Source organism: Choloepus didactylus, chromosome 18, assembly GCF_015220235.1.
Source record: "Choloepus didactylus isolate mChoDid1 chromosome 18, mChoDid1.pri, whole genome shotgun sequence".
Classification (NCBI taxonomy): domain Eukaryota; kingdom Metazoa; phylum Chordata; class Mammalia; order Pilosa; family Megalonychidae; genus Choloepus; species Choloepus didactylus.
This window is the reverse complement of record NC_051324.1, coordinates 30107258-30128249: the sequence shown is the minus strand read 5'-3', so window position 1 is coordinate 30128249 and position 20992 is coordinate 30107258. Positions and strand designations below refer to the sequence as shown.

At 39.8% G+C, this 20992-nt stretch overlaps 1 protein-coding gene across 3 annotated transcripts in view; it reads right to left on the bottom strand.

The window, feature by feature from the left end:
- Window positions 1-4370: 4370 nt before the first annotated feature.
- Window positions 4371-20992, bottom strand: part of LOC119514265 (C-C motif chemokine 2-like) — a 33492-nt gene continuing 16870 nt past the window's right edge. Inside the window, exons 1-3 of one of the 3 annotated variants that reach the window (XM_037809952.1) lie at window positions 5759-5855; window positions 4920-5034; window positions 4371-4476 (exon numbers count right to left, since the gene is read on the bottom strand). In XM_037809952.1, the coding sequence (XP_037665880.1) occupies window positions 4371-4476; window positions 4920-5034; window positions 5759-5834 (297 nt within the window). In that variant the 5' untranslated portion in view covers window positions 5835-5855. Of the gene's footprint in view, window positions 4477-4919; window positions 5035-5754; window positions 5856-20992 lie in introns of those variants that run through there. The other 2 variants (XM_037809951.1, XM_037809950.1) reach the window with 2 other exon arrangements.

Genomic DNA, 20992 nt, shown 5'->3' with positions numbered 1-20992 from the left:
CAACGGACAAGTGGATAAATAAACTGTTGTATATACATACAATAGAATATTATGCAGCCGTAAGATGGAACAAAGTCATGGAACATATAACAACGTGAATGAACGTTGAGGACATTATGTTGAGTGAAGTTAGCCAGAAACAAAACGACAGAATCTGTATGGTCTCCCTAATCTGAACTAACATTAATGAGCAAACTTTGAGAGTTAAAGCTGAGAACACAGGTTATCAGGAGATAGAGGGTAGAGATCAGGCATTTGATGCTGAAGGAGTATAGAACATTCAACAGGATTGCGTGTATAGATCCAGAAATGGGTAGCATAATGCTGTGTGATGGTAGCACAATACTATAATTTCACTGAACAAAGATGTCTGTGAGTAAAGTTGAAAGAGGGCTAGGGGCATGTATGAGACCAGAAGGAAAAGTAGATGATAAAGACTGGGACTATAAAACTTAGTGAAACCTAGAGTAGTCATTGATGGTGACTAAATGTACAAATATAAAATGTTTTTACATGTGATAAAACAAATGAATGTCAGCCTTGCAAGGTGTTGAAAAAGGGATGGTATTGGGGAAAAATATAATCAATGCAAACTGGAGTCTATGGCTAACAATATCATTGTAATATGCTTCCATTAAATGTAACAAAGGCAATATATCAAAGCAAAATGTCTATGAGAGGGGGATATAAGGGAGGGATATGGGATTCTTGGTGGTGGTAGTGTTGTCTGACCTTATTGTTGTATTGTATTGTATTTTTATTTTTTCTTTTATCTTTTTATTATTCTTTTAAAAAATTTTTGGAGTAATGAATATGTTCAAGTGCTGATTGTGGTGATAAATGCACAACTATATGGTGGTACTATGAACAATTGATTGTACACTGTGAATGATTGTATGGTATGTGACTGTATCTCTATAAAATTGCAGGGAAAAATCAACAGAGGGATGCAAGTGCTGGAGAAAATGTGGAGAGAGGGATGTACCTATTCACTGTTGGTAGGGAAGTAGAATGCTGTAGCCTATTTGGAGGACAGTGTGGCAGTTTCCAAAGAAGTTAAGTATATGGGTGCCATAAGGTCCAGCAATTTCACTATGGGGTATATACTTGGAAGATCTGAGAGCAGGGACATGAATGGACATTTGCACACTGGTGTCTATGGCGGCAGCATTTACGATTTGCAATGGATGGATGCGGCCTAAGGGTACATCGACTGATGAACAGAATGGCGAACTGTAGTGTATGAATGCAATAGAATATTGAGCAGTTTCAAGAAGGAATGAAGTTGTGAGACACGCAACTATGTGAATGGATCTTGAGAACAACATTTTGAGTGAAGTACACCAGAAACGAAAAGACAAACATTATAGCGCCTCACTAAGACGGACTAACTATAATGTGTAAACTCTGAGAATTGAATCTTAGAGCACAAGTTATCAGAAGAAGGCTTATTGTAAAAGTTTCTAGATTGTAAGCTCTTACAGCAGTTACATCTATTCCTGAGTTGTAATAGTTATCTCTGAACTCTGAGATGCTGAGCTCTTTGTGTATAACCTGGCTGGTCTCTGGAAATTTGGGTATTTGCGTGACACCTAGGACTCAGAGCTAGAGTTTGGCAGCTATGGATGTCAGCATTACCCCATACAGCAACTGTTAAAAAAGCTAAAAAAGAGCTCAGACTTCAAATAGAGATATGAATGAAGTAGCTCTGGTTAGACTAAGGCAAATTAGGCCAAAGTGTAAAGGAAAATATTGACTGTGTTTTAAAACTTCAACTTCTGTGTGTGACCAAGGGAAGAGATGTTTATTTAGTGGAGGATCTATATTTTCTGCAGCACACTAAATAATTTAACTTGTACAGTTTATTCAAACACCATACTTACATGGAACTTTGAATAAGAAGTAAGTTCTGATAGGTTTATACAGGTTAGTGTGAAATCCCGATACATCCCAAAGTAATTTGGGCAGAGAATAAAAATGTATTTGCAGTGCCCCCCTGAGGAACTGGGGGAAAATGTGGAAATATTGGATGTCCCCACTTGGGTTATTCCTGATATTCTCACAAGAATTGAGGGCTACTAATTTAGAAAGCCAAGCCCTCGACCTTGGGACTTGCCCTTATGAAGCTTGTTACTGCAAAGGAGAGGCTAAGCCTACTTATAATTGTGCCTAAGAGCTGAAATGGAGTTGAGAGGTCACTTCTTTAAAACTGAATTTAAAAAAAGAAGAGTGTGAGCACATTTGGTTTGGGCTTGAACATGAGTCCATCTCTCCCAGTTGGCTCTCATACCTAACACTGCCTAATATTTGCCAATTACCAGACAGCTTACAGTGTTTCACTAACTATTGCATCTATTTACTTCCACTCACACTGCTGATCTGCCTCCTGGTTGTTGTCTACTGGAATTTGAGATTACACTCTCTGTTGGTTTTGGGATGAGAACCAAAGGATGGGAGGAGATGCAGAGAGGGCTGTTGAACCCGGACCGAGGGTCAGTGATGGCAGTGAATGGTCACCAGTCATTCATCTCTGTGCCTCTGAGCTGCCTGATTTCTCCTGACAAATTGATGTTTCTATCTGGGGCTTTTTTTTTTTATTCAATTTTATTGAGATATATTCAAGTACCATACAATCCTCCAAAGTGCACAATCAGTTGTTCACAGTACCATCATATAGTTGTGCATTCATCACAATTAGTTTTTGAACATTTTTATTACCACAAAAAAGAAAAATGAAAATGAAAAAGAACACCCAACACATCCCATACTCCCAGTCTCTCTCTATTATTCATTTACTTTCTGTCCCTATTTTTCTACTCATCTCTCCATACACTGGATAAAGGGAGTGTGAGCCACAAGGTTTTCACAATCACACTGTCACATTGTAAGCTATGTAGTTATACAATCATTTTCAAGAATCAAGGATACTGGGTTGCATTTCAACAGTTTCAGGTATTTCCTTCTAGCTGTTCCCATACACTAAAAACTAAAAATGGATATCTATATAATACATAAGAATAACCTCTAGAACGCCCTCTCAACTCCATTTGAAATCTCTCTGCCTCTGAAACTATTTTGTTTCATTTCTCTTCCCTCTTTTGATTAAGAAGTCTTTCTCAATCCCTTGATGCTGGGTCTAGGTTCATCCCCAAGAGTCATGCCCCACATTGCCAGGGAGATTTACACCCCTTGGAGTCATGTCCCACATAGTGGGGAGGGCAGTGAGTTCACCTGCTGAGTGGGCTTAGAGAGAGAGATCACACCTGAGCAACAAAAGAGGTTCTCTGGGGATGACTCTCAGGCACAATTGTAAGTAGGCTTAGCCTCTCCTTTGTGGTAACAAGCTTCATAAGGGCAAGCCCCAAGATCAAGGGCTCAGCCTACTAAACTGTCTACCTGGGGCTTTGATGGAAATCCTGTCTCCAAGCAGCTCAGCTTCAAGTTATCAAGGCTTTGCTAGTATTCTATATTGGTTGCAGAATCCTCTCCTTCCCCACTCTTCCCCACCCTCTACAGATGGAAATTTTTTAAGACGCATGGTTCCCAGATGTGGAAGGGAACTTGTGAGGTCACTGGTTTTCCAATGCAGGTGATTATCCTGGATTGGAGACCAGCCAGTCATAAGGCTTACACAATAGATCAGGGAGAGACTTTGGCTAAAGTGGGAGATGCTGAGGGAAGCAATGGCTTTGTAAAGGAAAACAGTTATTTGAACAGGTGACTGCAGCTGCTATCAGGCATGGACCTGTAGAGCTGGCTAAGCCTGACCTGAGGCTGCCTGACTCTCCGTGATGTGCAGATGAGCCCAGCCAGAAGGAGGGGTGGGGGGAAGGCCAGGGTCCATCATATATTTATTTAGCCAGAACATGAGCCCACCCTCTGAAATTATGCCCCCCCTTAACTCTTCAGCTTTATCTTATGTTTTACAAAAAGGCATCAAAGTCCGTTTTTATACAAAAATATATTTTATGTGAAAATTCAAGTTGAACATACAAAAATATTCAGTTCTCTAAAACATTACTATCAATTCTTTGGTTTCATAGGGACAACACCTCCTAAAAATTAAAAAAATTAAAATCTTTGCATTGATCCTTGCAAAGACCTTCACAACCCTGCAGGGAGGTAGAGAGGAGACGAGATCATGCCTTTTCTATGGGAACCATTGAAATCCATGGCAGATTAAATTAAAATATTAATAACTTATAAAGTATAAAACATTACTTAAGAAAAGTTATGATTCACATTATTAAGCCAAGCTCATATTCCTTTGAATTATAATAAAATAATCTCAGAAAGCAACTTGAAAGGGTAGGGAATATAAATTATTTGTTTCTCAGGTTCTGGCTTGGCTTCAGTTCAGGTGTGAGTGGTCAAGGCTTTGGAGTTTGAGTTTTCTCATCCAGATGCTTCATGGACTCGTGGACCCACTCCTCCCTGGGGTCAGCACAGACCTCCTTGGCCAGTTTGGTCTTGAAGCTGGTAGGAGAGAGGGCATAGTTAGATGGAGAGCCTGGAGGATCCAAACTGGAAGTGGAAGCTACTCCGTGGAATCCTGCCTGGCCTGTGATGCCCCTGGTGGTGGGGTTGCTGGGGGCTACACCGTAGAAGAAAGGAGACAGGATAAAGGAAGGTGCCTCGGGGGAAGCAACTGCTTTTGCTGGTCCAGGTGAAGCTATCTTGGCTCCTGGCTGGAGGGATTGAGAAGATTTGAACCAGTGGCTGGACAGAGAACTGGGAATGGGAAGTCACTTTCTTTTCTTGGACCAGTTTTCCCACTGGGAAATTTCTGGAATTGGATCAGAGATGGTCTCAGCATCTGAGTGTTTGACTCTGAGTTAGTCGGATAATAGCCCTGCCCACTGCCCCGGGGAAGAACTTTGGACTGTGGGTTGAGGGCGGGTGGTTTGTGGTCCACTCACATTACAGCTTCCCGGGGACATTGGCTGCTGATGATTCTTGTGTAGCTTTCCAGCCTCTGAAGGGGGATCTTCTTCCTGGTGAATCTATAGCAGCAGGTTGAGATATTACTCCCAACTGCAATGAAACCAAAAGAGAAAAGGCCCTTTAAGGTATACGCTGGGTCTTTTTGTTTGAAAAGCAGGGAATGTCAAAAAGTAGGTGTCAAAAGAAAAGGAAGAGATAAAGGAAGAAACCACTCCCACCATGTCCAGTGCGTCTGTCCTTTGAGCTTTGAGGCATACCTTAAATTTTCTGTCTCACTTTTGGGGACTGTAAAATGGGAATGCACCACTCCCGATTGACACAGGGAAGAGCAACTGGTGTCAACTCTGGGTGTTGCTAGGAGGTGCTAATAATCCAAATTATCAGGGCCACGGAGGAGCAGCTCAGGGACCCCAGTGATGTGTGCCCTTTTAGGCTCCCAGCAATCCTAAGCCTGGTCGGGTTTCCCTAACACCCACTGCCTCTGCAGAGCTGCTGCTTCAATGAAACACAGTCCAGATTCTGGGTCTCCCTCTCTCTCCTCTGCCATATCTGGAAATACCCCGCTCCTGGGTGGCCCTGGGCCTCAGACATTGCTGAAAGGAGCTGGGCCAGTAAGTACACTGGGGATCTGTTTCAGAGCTGGAGTCTGGAAGGAGCTGGAATTCTGGTTGCAGCTCTGCCAGTGATCAGGCTCACTTCTTGTCCTCTTTTCAGTTTCTCTATCTTGAAAAGGCGGTTGTGAAAGTGAGAGTCTGGGTAGCCCTTCTGCTCTGCTAGCCTTGATAACCCAGAGGGGAGGAGGAGAGAGGCTTACCTGGCTGAGCAAGCACCTGGGAGCTGAAGGTGGCGGCTGCGAGGAGCAGGCACAGCAGCGCAGCGGAGACCTTCATGCTGGAGGGCGGGGACGTGAGCTTCAGAGCGGGAGCTGGAGGCTGCTGGGCTTGTGTCGGCCTCTCTGATCCCTGGATGCTCTGCCTGTCCTTTATAGGAAGCAGGAGGCAGGAAGGAAAGTGGGAGAGGCTAGAGGGGAGTCTAGACTTGTCATTGTGAATGAATCATAGGGTGGAGTAATAAATCTACTAACCAGTGCCCTGGCCTGGGGAGCTTGCTAGGAAATAAGAGATCTAAGTGTGGGCTGAAAACATGCCCTTTTTCCATCCAAGACCCAGAGTGGTAGGTGAGGTAGGGGCTGTGCCCAGGCTGATGGGGCATGTGATCTAAGGCTGTGATTAAGGGCTCTGCTTCTTTGAAAATGAAAATCCTTCTATAGAAAAAGGAAGGAAGCAGGGATACCAAGGTCAGAAGTGAGAGGAAGACATGCAAAGCTTTCCCCATTTTCCATTTCAGCCATTTCAGAAAATTTCCTCATTTTCCATTTCCATTTCATTTTCCATTTCCCATAGTCCAGAAAGGCACTGACACTTTGGGATCTAAAATGGATTCTTCACTGCCTTCAACCCTGCAGGCTTTTCTCAGACATGGGAAGGAAGAGAACAATAGAACATTATCAGGAAAAATAGACTTCAGTGTTCTTAGAACAATAACACCTCAAATCTTCGAGTCTATCCTAGTTACCTATTGTGTAACAAACCATCTGAAAACAGTAATTTAATAACAATCATTGATTTTGCTCTTAAATATAGGGGCTGCTGACTGGGGATGGCAGCTAGGCACATCTCGCACAGGTTTCAGTTAGATGATGGCCAGGCCGGGGGTGCTGCGAGGCCTCATTCACATGTAGTTGTCTGAGCTGAGAGCACGCAAAGAGGGAGGGGTTAGAACAGATGGAGCTCCTCGCTCTCTCTCTTAATGACTCTATCTATTCAGGAAACATATTGAGCATGTACTATGTGCCTGGGGCTATTCTCTGCATCAAGGATGAAGACTAAAATTTTATGTATAAATATAAAGGACATACTTATAACTAGTTACATACTTTGTGAGTTATGGTTATTAATGTTCACAGATTTTTAAAAACTTTTTATTTTGAAATAATTTTTGTCATAGGAAGTTGCAGAATAGTACATAGAGTCCCATGTATTTGTCACCAGCAAGTATAGCGTCACTAATTTTTATTTCTGCTGTTCTATTAGATATGTAGTAATATCTCATTGTGGTATTAATTTGCATTTCCCTAATGGCTAGTGTTGTTGAAAATCTTTGCGTGTTCATCTTCACATGGTATTTGCTGTTTATTTTCTTCGATGAAATCTCTGTTCATGTCTTTTGCCCATTTTCTAATTGGATTGGTTGTGTTCTCTGTTGAGTTTTAAGTGTCCCTTATATTTTCCAAATATGAGTTCTTTATTGGATATAAGGTTTGAAAATATTTTCTCCAGGACCATTGCTTGTCTTTTCATCTTCACACTTCCACAGAGCAAAATTTCTAATTTTGATGAAGTCTAATTTACTGTTTTTTTCTTTTTTAATCAAGCTTTATGTGTCATGTCTAACAAGACCTAGATGTTATCTTACACAAGTTTTATGCTTTATATTTAAATTCATAATCCATTTTAAGTTGATTTTGATAAAGTATGCAGTTTAGTTTCTTTCTTTCTTTGTTTTTTGCCTGTGGATGTCCAATTGGTCCAGCACCATTTATTGAAAAGGCTATAAAAAGAAATAAAACAAAATAGGGTTACTATGGCTAAAGATTTAAAATTTAAATTTAAAAAATTTAAAAAGATTTAAAAGATTTAAAATGGAGTCAGGAGGTCATTCTGGAGGTCAAAATCTCAGCCAGATATTGAAACTGCCAAAGGATGCAAAGCCTCAAGCAACAATGTTCGTCAAAACCCTAAAGACATCCAGACACCATAGTGCACAAGATAAAGAACTCAGTAAACTAACCCAAAACCCTAACTGGAGCACCCCAAATATCCACCATCCACAAACAACTTATCTAATCTTCTTTTTTTTTTTACATTTTTTTTATTAAATTCAGTTTTATTGAAATACATTCACACACCATACAATCATCCATGGTATACAATCCACTGTCCACAGTATGATAACATAGTTATGCGTTCATCACCACAATCTATCTCTGAACATTTTCCTTACATCAGAAAGAACCAGAACAAGAATAAAAAATAAAAGTGAAAAAAGAACACCCAAATCATCCCCCCATCCCACCCCATTTGTCCTTTAGTTTTTATCCCCATTCCTCCACTCATCCATACAGTAGATAAAGGGGGTGTGATCCGCAAGGTCTTCACAATCACTGTCACCCCTTGTAATCTACGTTATTATATAATTGTCTTCAGGAGTCCAGACTGCTGGGTTGGAGTTTGGTAGTTTCAGGTATTTACTTCTAGCTATTCCAATACATTAAAGCCTAAGAGGTGTTTATCTACATAGTGCATAAGAATGTCCACCAGAGTGACCTCTCGACTCCATTTGGAATCTCTCAGCCACTGAAACTATTTCATCTCCTTTTGCATCCCCCTTTTGGTCAAGAAGATACTCTCAGTCCCACGATGCCAGGTCCACATTCATCCCCGGGAGTCATACTCTGCATTGCCAGGGAGATTTACACCCCTGGGAGTCGGGTCCCATGTAGCGGGGAGGGCAGCGAGTTCACCTGTCGAGATGGCTCAGTTAGAGAGAGGGGGGGCCACATCGGAGCAACAAAGAGGTACTCAGGGGGAGACTCTTAGGCACCATTACATGCAAGTTTAGACTCTCCTTTGTGGTAATGAGCTTCATAAGGGCAATTCCCATGCTCGAGAGCTCAGCACATCGAACCACCAGTCCCAATGTTTGTGACAACATCAACACCAGTCCAGGTGAGGATGTCCAACACATCCACACCTTCCCCCAGAACCTCGGGGCTTGGGAGGGGGAGGCTGTAAATATATTTTTTATTATCTGCCCAAATTACTCTAGGATGTGTCACTATTTCACTCCAGCCTATACTAACCTACCGTATCTCACTTCCTATTCAAAGTTCCATGCGATTGTGGTGTTTGAACAAATCGACTGTAGAGTTGTACCGTTTAGAAAATTTAGATCCTGTACCAAATAGATATCTATTCCCTTGGTCTCATATGGAAGTTGAAGTTTTAAAACACAATCAGTTCCAACCTTAACCCTTTGGCCTGGCTTGCCCTGGTCTTAACCAGACCTGCTTCATTCATATCACTAATTGAAGTCTGGGCTCTTTTTCAGCTTTTTTTTTTTTTTTTTTTTTGACAGTGGCTGTATGCACTAATACTGACATTCATATCTGCCGAGCTCTAGCTCTGAGTTTCAGGTGTCTCAGAGATATACATTGTTCCAGAGACCAATCAGGTTATACGCTAGGGGATCAGCATCTCAAAGTTTAGAGATAGGCATTACAATTCAGGGATAGAGTTAACTGCTGTAAGAGCTTACAATCTAGGGACTATTACAATTATTGTGTCCACGTTAGGCTATGTTCTAAGATTCAATTCTGAGTTTACACATTGTAGTTAGTCCATATTGGTGAGGCATCATCCCTCTCACCATGTTTTCTCCACACTTTTACTCCTATACATATATTTTCCTATAATTTTATAGAGTTATATTCACATACCATACATTTATCCACAGTGTACAATCAGTTGTTCATGGTATCATCATAAAGTTGTACATTTATCACCACAATCAGCACTTGAACATACTGATTACTACAAGAAAAAATTTTTTTTAGCAATAAGAAAAAAATGATAAAAAGAAAAATAACATGTCATACAATACAATATACTAGTAAGGACAGCAAATAACACCACTACCAAGAATCCCATATTCCTCCCCTATATCCCTTTCTCATATACATTTAGCATTGGCGTATTGCCTTTGTTACATTTAATGGAGGTATATTACAATGTTACTGTTGACCATAGACTCGTTTGCTTTGATTATGTTTTTTCCTGAATACCATCCCCTTTTCAAATTTCTACATGGTTGACATTCATTTGCTTTCCCACATGCAAAAACATTTTTATATTTGTATATTTAGTAACAGTCATTGGCCACTCCAGTTTTTGCCACGTTATGCAGTCCCAGTCTTTATCATCTACCTTTACCTCTGGTGTCATACATTCTCCTATCCCACCTCTTTCAGCTTTACTCACAGACATCTTTGTTCAGTGTACTTACAATACCGTGTTACCATCACACAGTATTATGCTATCTATTTCTGGATCTATGCAATCAATCCTAAACATTCTGTAGTCCTTCAGCATCAAATGGCTGATCTCTGCCCTCTTTCTATCTCCTGGTCGCCTGTGTTGTCAGCTTGTAACTCCCAAAGTTTGTTCATTAATGTCTGTTCATATTAGTGAGACCATACAGAATCTGTCCTTTTGTTTCTGGCTAACTTCACTCAACATAATGTCCTCAAGGTTCATCCACATTATTACATGATCCATGTCTTTGTTCTGTCTTACAGCTGCATAATATTCCATCATGTGTATATACCACAGTTTGTTTATCCACTCGTCCTTTGATGGACATTTGGGCTGTTTCCATCTCTTGGCAATTGTGAATAATGCTGCAGTAAACATCGGTTTACAAATGTCTGTTTGTGTCTTTAAGTTTCAGTTCCTCTGAGTATATACCTAGCAATGGAATAGCTGGGTCATATGGCAAATCTATATTTAGCTTCCTGAGGAACCTCCATACTGTCTTCCAGAGTGGTTGCACCATTCTACATTCCCACCAACAATGAATAAGTGTGCCTCCTTCTCCACATCCTCTCCAGCACTTGTCATTTTCTGTTTTTTGGATAATGGCCATTCTGGTAGGTGTGAGATGATACCTCATTGTGGTTTTGATTTGCATTTCCTTAATAGCCAGTGAAGTTGAGCATTTTTTCATATGCTTTTGAGCCATTTGTATTTCCTCTTCAGAAAAATGTCTGTTCATGTCTTTTGCCCATTTTTTAATTGGATTGTTTGTCTTTCTGTTATTGAGATGCAGGATTCCTTTATATATTCGGGATATTAAACCCTTATCTGATACGTGGCTTCCAAATATCATCTCCCATTGTGTAGGTTGCCTTTTTACTTTTCTGACAAAGTCCTTTGATGTACAAAAGTGTTTAATTTTGAGGAGATCCCATTTGTCTATTTGTTCTTTGGTTGCTCATGCCTTGGGTGTGAGGTCTAAGAAACCACCTCCTTTCACAAGATCTTTAAGATATTGCCCTACATTTTCTTCTAAGAGTTTTATGGTCTTGGTGCTTATGTTTAGGTCTTTGATCCACTTTGAGTTAATTTTGGTATAAGGTGTGAGATGGACATCCTCTTTCATTCTTTTGGAAATGGATATCCAGTTCTCCAAACACCAATTATTGAACAGGCTGCTCTTTCCCTGTTGCTTCAGCTTCACTGCCTTATCAAAGATCAGTTGTCCATAGATGTGAGGGTCTACTTCTGAACACTCAATTTGATTCCATTGATCAGTACATCTGTCCTTATGCCAGTACCATCCTGTTTTGAGCACTGTAGCTTTGTAATATGCTTCAAAGTCAGGTAGTGTGAGACCTCCCTCTAATCTTCTTTTTCTTTAAAACCCTGCCTGGGAGTGCCAAGATGGGACATGATTTGGGTTGCTACATGAATCTGTGCTCCCCAAATTATAATTCTAAGACCCCAAATAAATGCCTTTGTTGCCTTGCAGCTTAGTTTGTTATTTCTCGGTTGACATTACATGGTGTCAGAAGCAGGATCCAAAGTGACCACAGACCTGACCTCAGAACTGCCATTGGATTCAAGCTCAGTACCAGCAAGAGCCCCTGGAGCTCTGCCATCTCCCCAATGGCCCCAGGTCCTGTTGGTGAGTCCTCTGGGCTCCGAACATTTCTTTGGGTGTCTTCTGCTAAAGGGCATTTGAACTTCTATTCTTTTGGTTTGGGCTGTTGGCAGAAGCCCTTGTGTGTATTTGAACTTTTGTTCTTTTGGTTTGGGCTGGTGCCAGAAATCCTTTTTTTTTTTTTTTTAATATTCATTTTATTGAGATATATTCACATACCATGCAGTCATACAAAACAAATCATACATTCGATTGTTCACAGTACCATTACATAGTTGTGCATTCATCACCCAGAAATCCTTTTGAATTTGCTCTTTTTGGTACACAAGGAAAATTTGGTGAGTACTGAATGGGTCTTTAAAAATTCCCACTTAGGTATTGAGCTTGAGCTCTTTTTCAGTGGAGGGATGCCACCCTAAAAATACATTTGACCTATGTTTTGACTGTAAGCAATCAAATAATTATTTTGCTGGGCATGGGACAGACACTTAAATGCTATTAGAGCACCTGTCACCTTTTTGGCTTCCAAAGAACAAGACTCCTGTAAAAGGATAAGGTGGTCATGGATGGGCTAGATTGATACAAGTTTACTTGCCACCCTCAAGACAATTTCCGTGCATCTAGGGACACCTCGTCGCAGGTTGGACAACTAGAACACGGGCTGTCTGCCAGGTAAAACAAGTATCCCATGAAGGGTACACTGTAAAACATCACACTTGCCTAAAACCCAGACAGTTCCTCTCAAGCTTACACTTGAATGTTGCTCACAATCAGAACTAACTAAAAGAAAGTGTTCTAATTCCTGGCATGCCAGCTGGTTTCATATACAAAAAATCATGGTCCTGCCTCATGTAAGTTCTTATCCTGCTGGGTCTGGCCCACTAGAGAAAATCTCAAATCACAATGACCACAATGAAGATCTTTTGATATGAGTAAATTGGCATATTTCTGTGCTAAACCAGAAAACAGAGGATCTAAAACTAAGGAACCTGAATGGGATACTTATTTTATGGGTACTTAGAACTTTCCAAACATGTAACTAATTCTAGAATTACCTCTTTTCAAGAAAAAAAATACCAAATTAACCAAACTGACTGTTGTAGTTTGCTAATGCTGCAGAATGCAAAACACCAGAGATGGATTGGCTTTTGTAAAAAGGGGGTTTATTTGGCTACACAGTTACAGTCTTAAGGCCATAAAGTGTCCAAGGTAACACATCAGTAATCGGATACCTTCACTGGAGGATGGCCAATGGCGTACGGAAAACCTCTGTTAGCTGGGAAGGCATGTGGCTGGCGTCTGCTCCAAAGTTCTGGTTTCAAAATGGCTTTCTCCCAGGACGTTCCTCTCTAGCAAGCTTGCTCCTCTTCAGAACGTCACTCACAGGTGCACTCCATTCAGTCTCTTTGAGTCAGCATGTTTTATATGGCTCCACTGATCAAGGCCCACCCTGAATGGGTGGGGCCACGCCTCCCTGGAAATATCCCATCAGTTATCATCTACAGTTGGGTGGGGTGCATCTCCATGCAAACAACCTAATCCAAACATTCCAACTTAATCCCCACTATTATGTCTGCCCCACAAGATTGCATAAAAGAACATGGCTTTTTCTGGGGGACATAATACATTCAAACCGGCACACTGACAAAGACTTATCTAAGCACATTATCAAGCTTGAAAAATTATCCAGAACTCCTGACTCTTACTGTTCTAACCCTCCTTTAAACCCCTCCTGTTTTCCTCCTCTATGCCCTAGTTTGGCTGAACTCCCCTTCTGTAGTGATAAGATTTCTCAAATCCTACTGAAGACCCAATGGTTTTGCAAAAGAATTAAATGTTATCATTCAGACTTATGAGCCTGGATACTCAGACCTTTACCTATTAATTCACATGAATACTGCTGAAGGTCATGCCAAAATCTGGATAGACAAAGCCAATTGGAAAGATCCCTTAAATGACTTTTCAAAATGAAGAACTACTGAAAAATTGAAGCATTTAAGCTAGCTAAGGAACTTCATAACTTCATAAGGTCAAACCTGAAGTTTTTCCCCAAATTATTGATTGGAGAAAAATCCAACAACGCACCCAGAAACATGATAAGCCCATATATGTGTATTTATAACAGGTTCCAAAAAACCTTTAATCAAGTCCTAGGTCTTGACCATATTAACTATGAAACTTCTACCCTATTTAATTCTACTTTTGTTAATGGCCTTTTAGAAGAACTAAGCACCACTCTAAAACATACACATCCAAATTAAGCCACCATGGAACCTAATGATTTAATAAATCTTACAGATCACATCTTTAAAAAGGCTGACAAAAAAAGAAATCCTCCTAAGCAAAAACAGTAAAAATATAATGAGCACAAACCATGAGCTTCCAATTACAGCAGCTAAATAAGCCCCCAATGAACTCTTTTAGGCACCAGGGTTCAGGGTGCTAGTACTTATAATTATCATAAATGACCCAGACACTGGAAAAGAGATAGCCCCAAACTACCTGAAAATAGCCAAATGCTTTCTTTGCCTCTAAGAAAGTAAGATGCCTTTCACTGTGACTCCTGGGGCTGTTCCAGAGATATGGCAGAGGTTTTTTTCCAATTGTCCACATCACATCTTTATGCAAAATGATAATTGGAAGCAAGCTATATGGGGCTAATAGGTACTGGAGCCACCTTCTTTGTCTTAAATCCCACCACCTTCATTACCCTCCTCCACAGAGTACACAAACAGTTCAAATAGTGGGACTCTCCAACAAACCCTTGACCATCTTTAATTCCCCTCAATTCCCTTTCAACTGGGACCTTTACAAGGCATTCGTCAATTTTTGTCAGTCTCCTTTGCCCCAATTCACCTTCTTGGAAAGGATTTCTTTGGATTATTCCATGTGCACATAACTTTCTTCTAAAAGGGGGAAATAATTTGGAACTCTTAGAACCAGATCAGCAGACCAGGATAAAGAATTAAGTCCCATACACATTCCTGTATGTTCATTCAAGGAAATAAAATTTAAATGCCACCTTTTTAAAAATACTATTCTAACCCATTTGTGGTCCACACTGCCTCCTGATCTGGGTGCCATTCTTTCTGCTCCACCTATCCCTTCCCCCAGGGCCTCCTCCTAGACCTTGATCAAATCCAAAGCATTCTAATTTTCCCTCCTCTCAACTCCAAACCTCAATTAAGAGAATTTTTTCTTTGATGACTCAACCTTTTTATGACTTGTTTAAGCTAAACAAATTGAGCAGCTTCTTTGGGATGAAACTAGTCCCTTCAAGGAAATATAACATTGTTTACTGACACTCTCACTCTGGGACACCCTAATTACAAATTACCCTTTTTTTCTCTTTGTCCATGAGCTAGAAGGGATTGCCTTAGATTTCCTTACACAAAAGCATAGAGACCAACATAGACCTAGGATATTATAGCCAGCACTTGGATACCGTAGCTAAGGGACTCCCCCCAGTGCAGAAGGTCCATTGCAACAATGGCAAAGCTTTTAAAATCAATTGGAGAATTAATTATGGGATCTCCTTCTCTCAGTCTGTTGAAACCCTTTCTACCAACAGATTTACTTCTTACGAAATTCTCTTACTTCCCCCTCCCAAAATCTCCTTTGTTCGTTTCACAATCTTAATCCTGCTACTTTATTTCCTACTATTTCTGACAAAATTCATGACAGCATTGCTTTAACTAACCAATTATTAACCCTTCGTATAGATTCAAAAGAAATCCCAATTTATAATGCAGATTTTATCTGGTATACAGATGGTTCTCATCTTAATGATCACCCAGGAATCTATCCTGTTGAATATGCTATTACCTCTAACCATGAGATAATAAAGGCAAATTCCTTATCTAATGTTATGTCAGCCCAGTACGCTGAACTTTTTGTCCTCACAGAGTTTGTATACTTGCAGAAGGAAAATTAGCTAATATATACACTGATAGTCAATATGCTCTGGGGGTTCATGATTTGGGGATGTTATGGAAACAAAGAGTTTTTAAGCTCTAATGGAAAAAAAAAGCTCATGTTATGAAATTGCTGGATGCTATAACTGTTACCAAAGGCTTTGGCTATTATTAAAATTTCTGGGCATTCTGAGGCAAATACAGAGGAGCACTAGCAACCACATGGCAGATAACAGCTGCAAAACGTGCAGCAATAAATTCTAATCCTATTCCTGTTTCTATAATGACTTTTGAACCAAATATGTATTGAAAACTTAAAAAAAATTACTCCTTGATGTTCCACAAAATGCTCTACCCCAAGAGATAGAAAAATGGAAAAATACTGGCTGCCTTTATAAGCCTACAATTAAATCATGGTTTAGCCCTGATGATAAACCCGTCCTCCTTAATTGCCAGCAGGAAACAGTTTTGGAAATTATTCATAATATGACTCACTGTAATACTGATAAAATGGTAAGCTGAGGCAAGCAATATTTCTGGAAATAATCCTTGAAATAGCTATGAAAAAAATCAAAATTGTTTAATTTGTCCCAAGCAAAATCCAGAAAAACCTTTCCATAGGTCTCAAGGACATTTTCCCTTACCTACTGTATCTCTTAAAATTTGGCAGTTGGACTTTTTTTCAATTACCCCCATTCCAAAGTTATAGATATGTTTTGATAATGATTCGTACATACTCCCATTTGGCTGAAGCCTTTCTCTGTAGATAAGCTACCACTGCTACCACTGCACAGGTATTAGAAAAAATAATTCCAAATTAGGGAATTCCCTCAGAACTTCACAGTGACAGAGGAACTCACTTTTCAGGACAACTTATGAAAACAGTATGCAAAATCTGGCCTATTTTGCGACATTTTCATTGTGCCTATGCCCCCCAATCCTCAGGCTTAATAGAAAGAACAAACATTGTAATTAAAACTCAATTAGCTAAATTTGTGGAATCCCTCAATCCAGCATGGCCAAAAGCCTTAGCTATAGTCTAATAAATCTAACATCCACTCCTTTCAGAAAACACAAGTTAGCACCATTTGAAATTATATCAGGGAGACCTATGAAAACTCTGGAATATATGAGCCCTGCATCATAAAAGGAACTATATTAATATGTTGTCAGGAACTACTCAAAATCTTGAAAGAAAAAAAAAGAAGAAACCTTGCTAGGAAAAGCCTTTGATGACACACCTACACACTCCTGGGAGGCAAAGATATTCAGAACTACAGTCTTCAGCCTGGCAGTTTTGTATATTGGAAAAGACATCACCATAGAGATGCACTCCAACCTTGTTGAAAAGACCCTATCAGGTACTTTTTTGTGTGCGTGATTTTTTTAATTTATTTGTTTATACTTTTAATTGGAGAAGTTGTAGGCTTACAGTCATACGGAAAGTACAGTGATCCCAATGCCCTTTACACATGCAGTTTTCCCTATTATTAAACTTTGCATTACTGTAGTATTTTGGTCACAATTGATGAAACAATATTACAATTGTACTATTAACTTAGTCCATAGTTTATATTAGGGTTCACTGTGTTGTACAGTTCTGTGGTTTTTTTTACATATATATACATATATTTTATTGAGATTGTTCACATACCATACAACTATCCAAAGATCCAAAGTGTACAATCAATTGCTCATGGTACCATCATACAGCTGTGCATCCATCAACACAATTATTTTTTTTTCAATTTTTAGAACATTTTCATTACTCCAGAAAAGAAAGAAAGACAAAAAAAAAAGAAACTCAAATCTCCCATACCCCTAACCACACCCCCCTCCATTATTGATTCATAGTTTTGGTATAGTACATCTGTTACTGTTGATGAAAGAATGTTAAAATACTACTAACTGTAGTATATAGTTTGCAATAGGTATATATTTTTTCCCTGTATGCCTCTCTATTTTTAACTTCTAGTTATAGTGTGATATGTTTGTCCTAGTTTGTGAGAGAAATTTCCAGTATTTGTATAGTTAATCACGGACATTGCCCACCACAAGATTCACTGTATTATACATTCCCATCTTTTAACCTTCAACTTCCCTTCTGGTGACAAGCATGACTCTGATCTTACCCTTTCCACCACCTTCAAACACCTTTCAGCACTTAGTTGTTCTCACAACATGCTACCATCACCCCTGTCCATTTCCAAACATCTAAGTTCACCCTAGTTGAACATTCTGCTCATAATAAGCAACAGCTCCCCATTCTTTAGCCTCATTCTTTATCCTGGTAACTTATATTTCATGTCTATGAGTTTACATATTATAATTAGTTCATATCAGTGAGACCCTGCAATATTTACCTTTATGTGTCTGTCTTATTTCACTCAATATAGTGCCCTCAAGATTTCTTCATCAACCCATTTCTTTTAAGATGGTTTTGTTTGCACACCATACATTCTGTCCTAAGTAAACAATCGTTGGTTCCCTGTATAGTCACATATTTATGTATTCAGCACCATTGCCACTATCTATATAAGGACATCTCCATTTCTTCCACAAAGATGGAGGAAGAGTCAAAGAAGGCAGAGAGGCAAAAGAAAAAGAAAAGAGAAAGAGAAAAACAAACACATAAAAAAAAACAAAACTTTATAGCTAGAAAGTGACAAAAGAAAAGATAGCATTAACCTAAAGTAGAATAAAGAGTCAGATGACATCACCAATGCCAGGAGTCCATATCCTTCCTCTATTCCCCACCTCCCCCATATGCATTTAGCTTTGGTATATTGCCTTTGTTGTATTAAAGGAAGCATAATACAATGTTTCTGTTAATTATAGTCTCTAGTTTACATTGATTGTATTTCCCCCCAACCCCACCCTATTTTTTAACACCTTCCAATGTTAACATTCATTTGTTCTACCTCATGTAAAAACATATTTGTACCTTTTATTACAATCATTGAGAACCCTAGGTTTCCCTGAGTTACACAGTCTCAGTCTTTATCGTTCATCTTTTGTTCTGGTGTCCCAAATGGTCCCAGCCTTCCTTTTTCAACCATACTCAAAATCATCTTTGTTCAGTGTACTTACATTGCTGTGCTACTATCTCCCAAAATTGTTTTCCAAAACTCTCACTCCTGTCTTTTCCTTTCTGTCTGCAGTGCTTCCTTTAGTGTTTCCTGTAGAGCAGGTATCTTGTTCACAAACTCTGTCATTGTTTGTTTATCAGAGAATATTTCAAGTTCTCCCTCATATTTGAAGTATAGTTTTGCCAGATATAGGATTCTTGGTTGGTGGTTTTTCACTTTCAGTACCTTAAATATATCACACCACTTCCTTCTTGCCTCCATGGTTTCTGTTGAAAAATCCGCACATAGTCTTATCAAGTTTCCTTTGTATGTGATGGATTGCTTTTCTCTTGCTACTTTCAGGATTCTCTCTTTATCTTTGACATTTGATAATCTGATTATTAAGTGTCTTAGCATAGGCTTATTCAGATCTATTCTGTTTAGGGTATACTGCACTTCTTGGATCTGTAATTTTATGTCTTTCATAAGAGATGGGAAATTTTCATTGATTATTTCCTCTGTTATTGCTTCTGCCCCTTTTCCCCTCTCTTCTCCTTCTGGGTCACCAATGACATGTACATTCTTGCTTTTCATATTGTCCTTAAGTTCCTGGAGACATTGCTCATATTTTTCCATGCTTTTCTCTATCTGTTCTTTTGTGTGTAGGCTTTCAGGTGCCTTGTTCTCCAGTTCCTGAGTGTTTTGTTCTGCCTCTTGAGATGTGCTGTTGTATGTTTCCATCGTGTCTTTCATCTCTTGTGTTGTGCCTTTCATTTCCATAGATTCTGCCAGTTGGTTTTTCAAACTTTCAATTTCTACGTTATGAATGAGAAGTGTTGTCATTATACAGTTCAGCTCTTTTGCCATATCTTCCCTAAAATTTTTGAATTGACTTATTATTAGTTGTTTCAATTCCTGAATCTCAGTTGAAATGTAAGTTTGTTCCTTTGACTGAGCCATAACTTCATTTTTGTTAGTGTCAGTTGTAGTTTTCTGTTGTCTAGGTATCTGGTTTCCTTGGTTACCCCAATCAGGTTTTCCCAGACCAGCATGGGCTCAGATCCCAGAAGGAAGAACTATTCAGTATCCGGTTTCCCTGAGGGGAAAATTGGTACACAGTGTGATGCCTTGGATCACTGTGCTTTTCTGCCCAGCAGGTGGTGCCTGTCAGCCTGAAATTCCAGACTGGTGTAAGGAGGCGTGTTTTCCCCCAGGCTCTGGGGTCTGGTTCTGAATGGAAGGCAAGTAGTAGAGCTGGGCCCCACCCCTTTCCTCTTAGAGAAGATAGACACCCTAGGGATAGGTCATTAGCATTTGAATGGTCTCTCTCTGCCTGTGCTGTCTCCACCCTTGTCTGGATCAGAGCACTGAGAACTGAAGATGGCTGAGGCTTTCTCCACTGAGCCAAAACAGGGACAGAAAGTCCCCTTCAGGGCTAGTCCATGGTGACCCTCTGGCTCTCCAAGGTCAGTTGTCACCCAAAGCCTCTGTCTGTTGTTGGGGATTCGTAGCTTGTAGTGAGGAGTTCACACTTGATAATTAAAACCCCAGTTGGACCTCAGCCAAGCTATACTCACTTTCTGGGAGAGAGCTTCTCTTTAGCACCATGAGGCTTTGCAGCTCAGGCTGTGGGAAGAGGAGTCTCCCAGCTTGGATCTGTAGTTTTTACTTACAGATTTTATGCTGTGATCCTGGGCATTCCTCCCAATTCAGGTTGGTGTATGATGAATGGACAGCCACGTTTGTCCCCCCACAGTTATTCCAGATTATTTACTAGTTGTTCCTCATTATTTATTAGTTGTTCCAGGGGGACTAACTAGCTTCCACTCCTCTCTGTTCTGCCATCTTAGATCCTCCCTATCAGGTACTTTTAATTAACCATGTGCAGCTAAATTAGAAGGTATTGATTCTTGGTTTCATATTCCTCATTTAAAGAAATCTCCCAATCCTGCCTGGAAATCCATTCCTTTTGAGGACCTAAAGCTTGAAATTATCAAGTACCAGAAGTAGATGGTATCTGATGTAGCCAGTTAACCCAAAACCCAGAACCAGGCCTGCATAATTAATATTTACTGGTGATCTTAGGCTTAGTACCCCAGAAGTAGATGGCATCTGACGTGGACAGCTAACTCAAGAACCAGGACCATACTTGATTTTCATCAGATTGAAATGAACTCAGTAACACATTTTATAATCTTCATTATTATCCTACTAGCTCTCTAATTCACATTTTTTTAAATTTTTCCCTCATCCCTTCTTTTGTACCCTAGTCCATCTCTGCCCCTC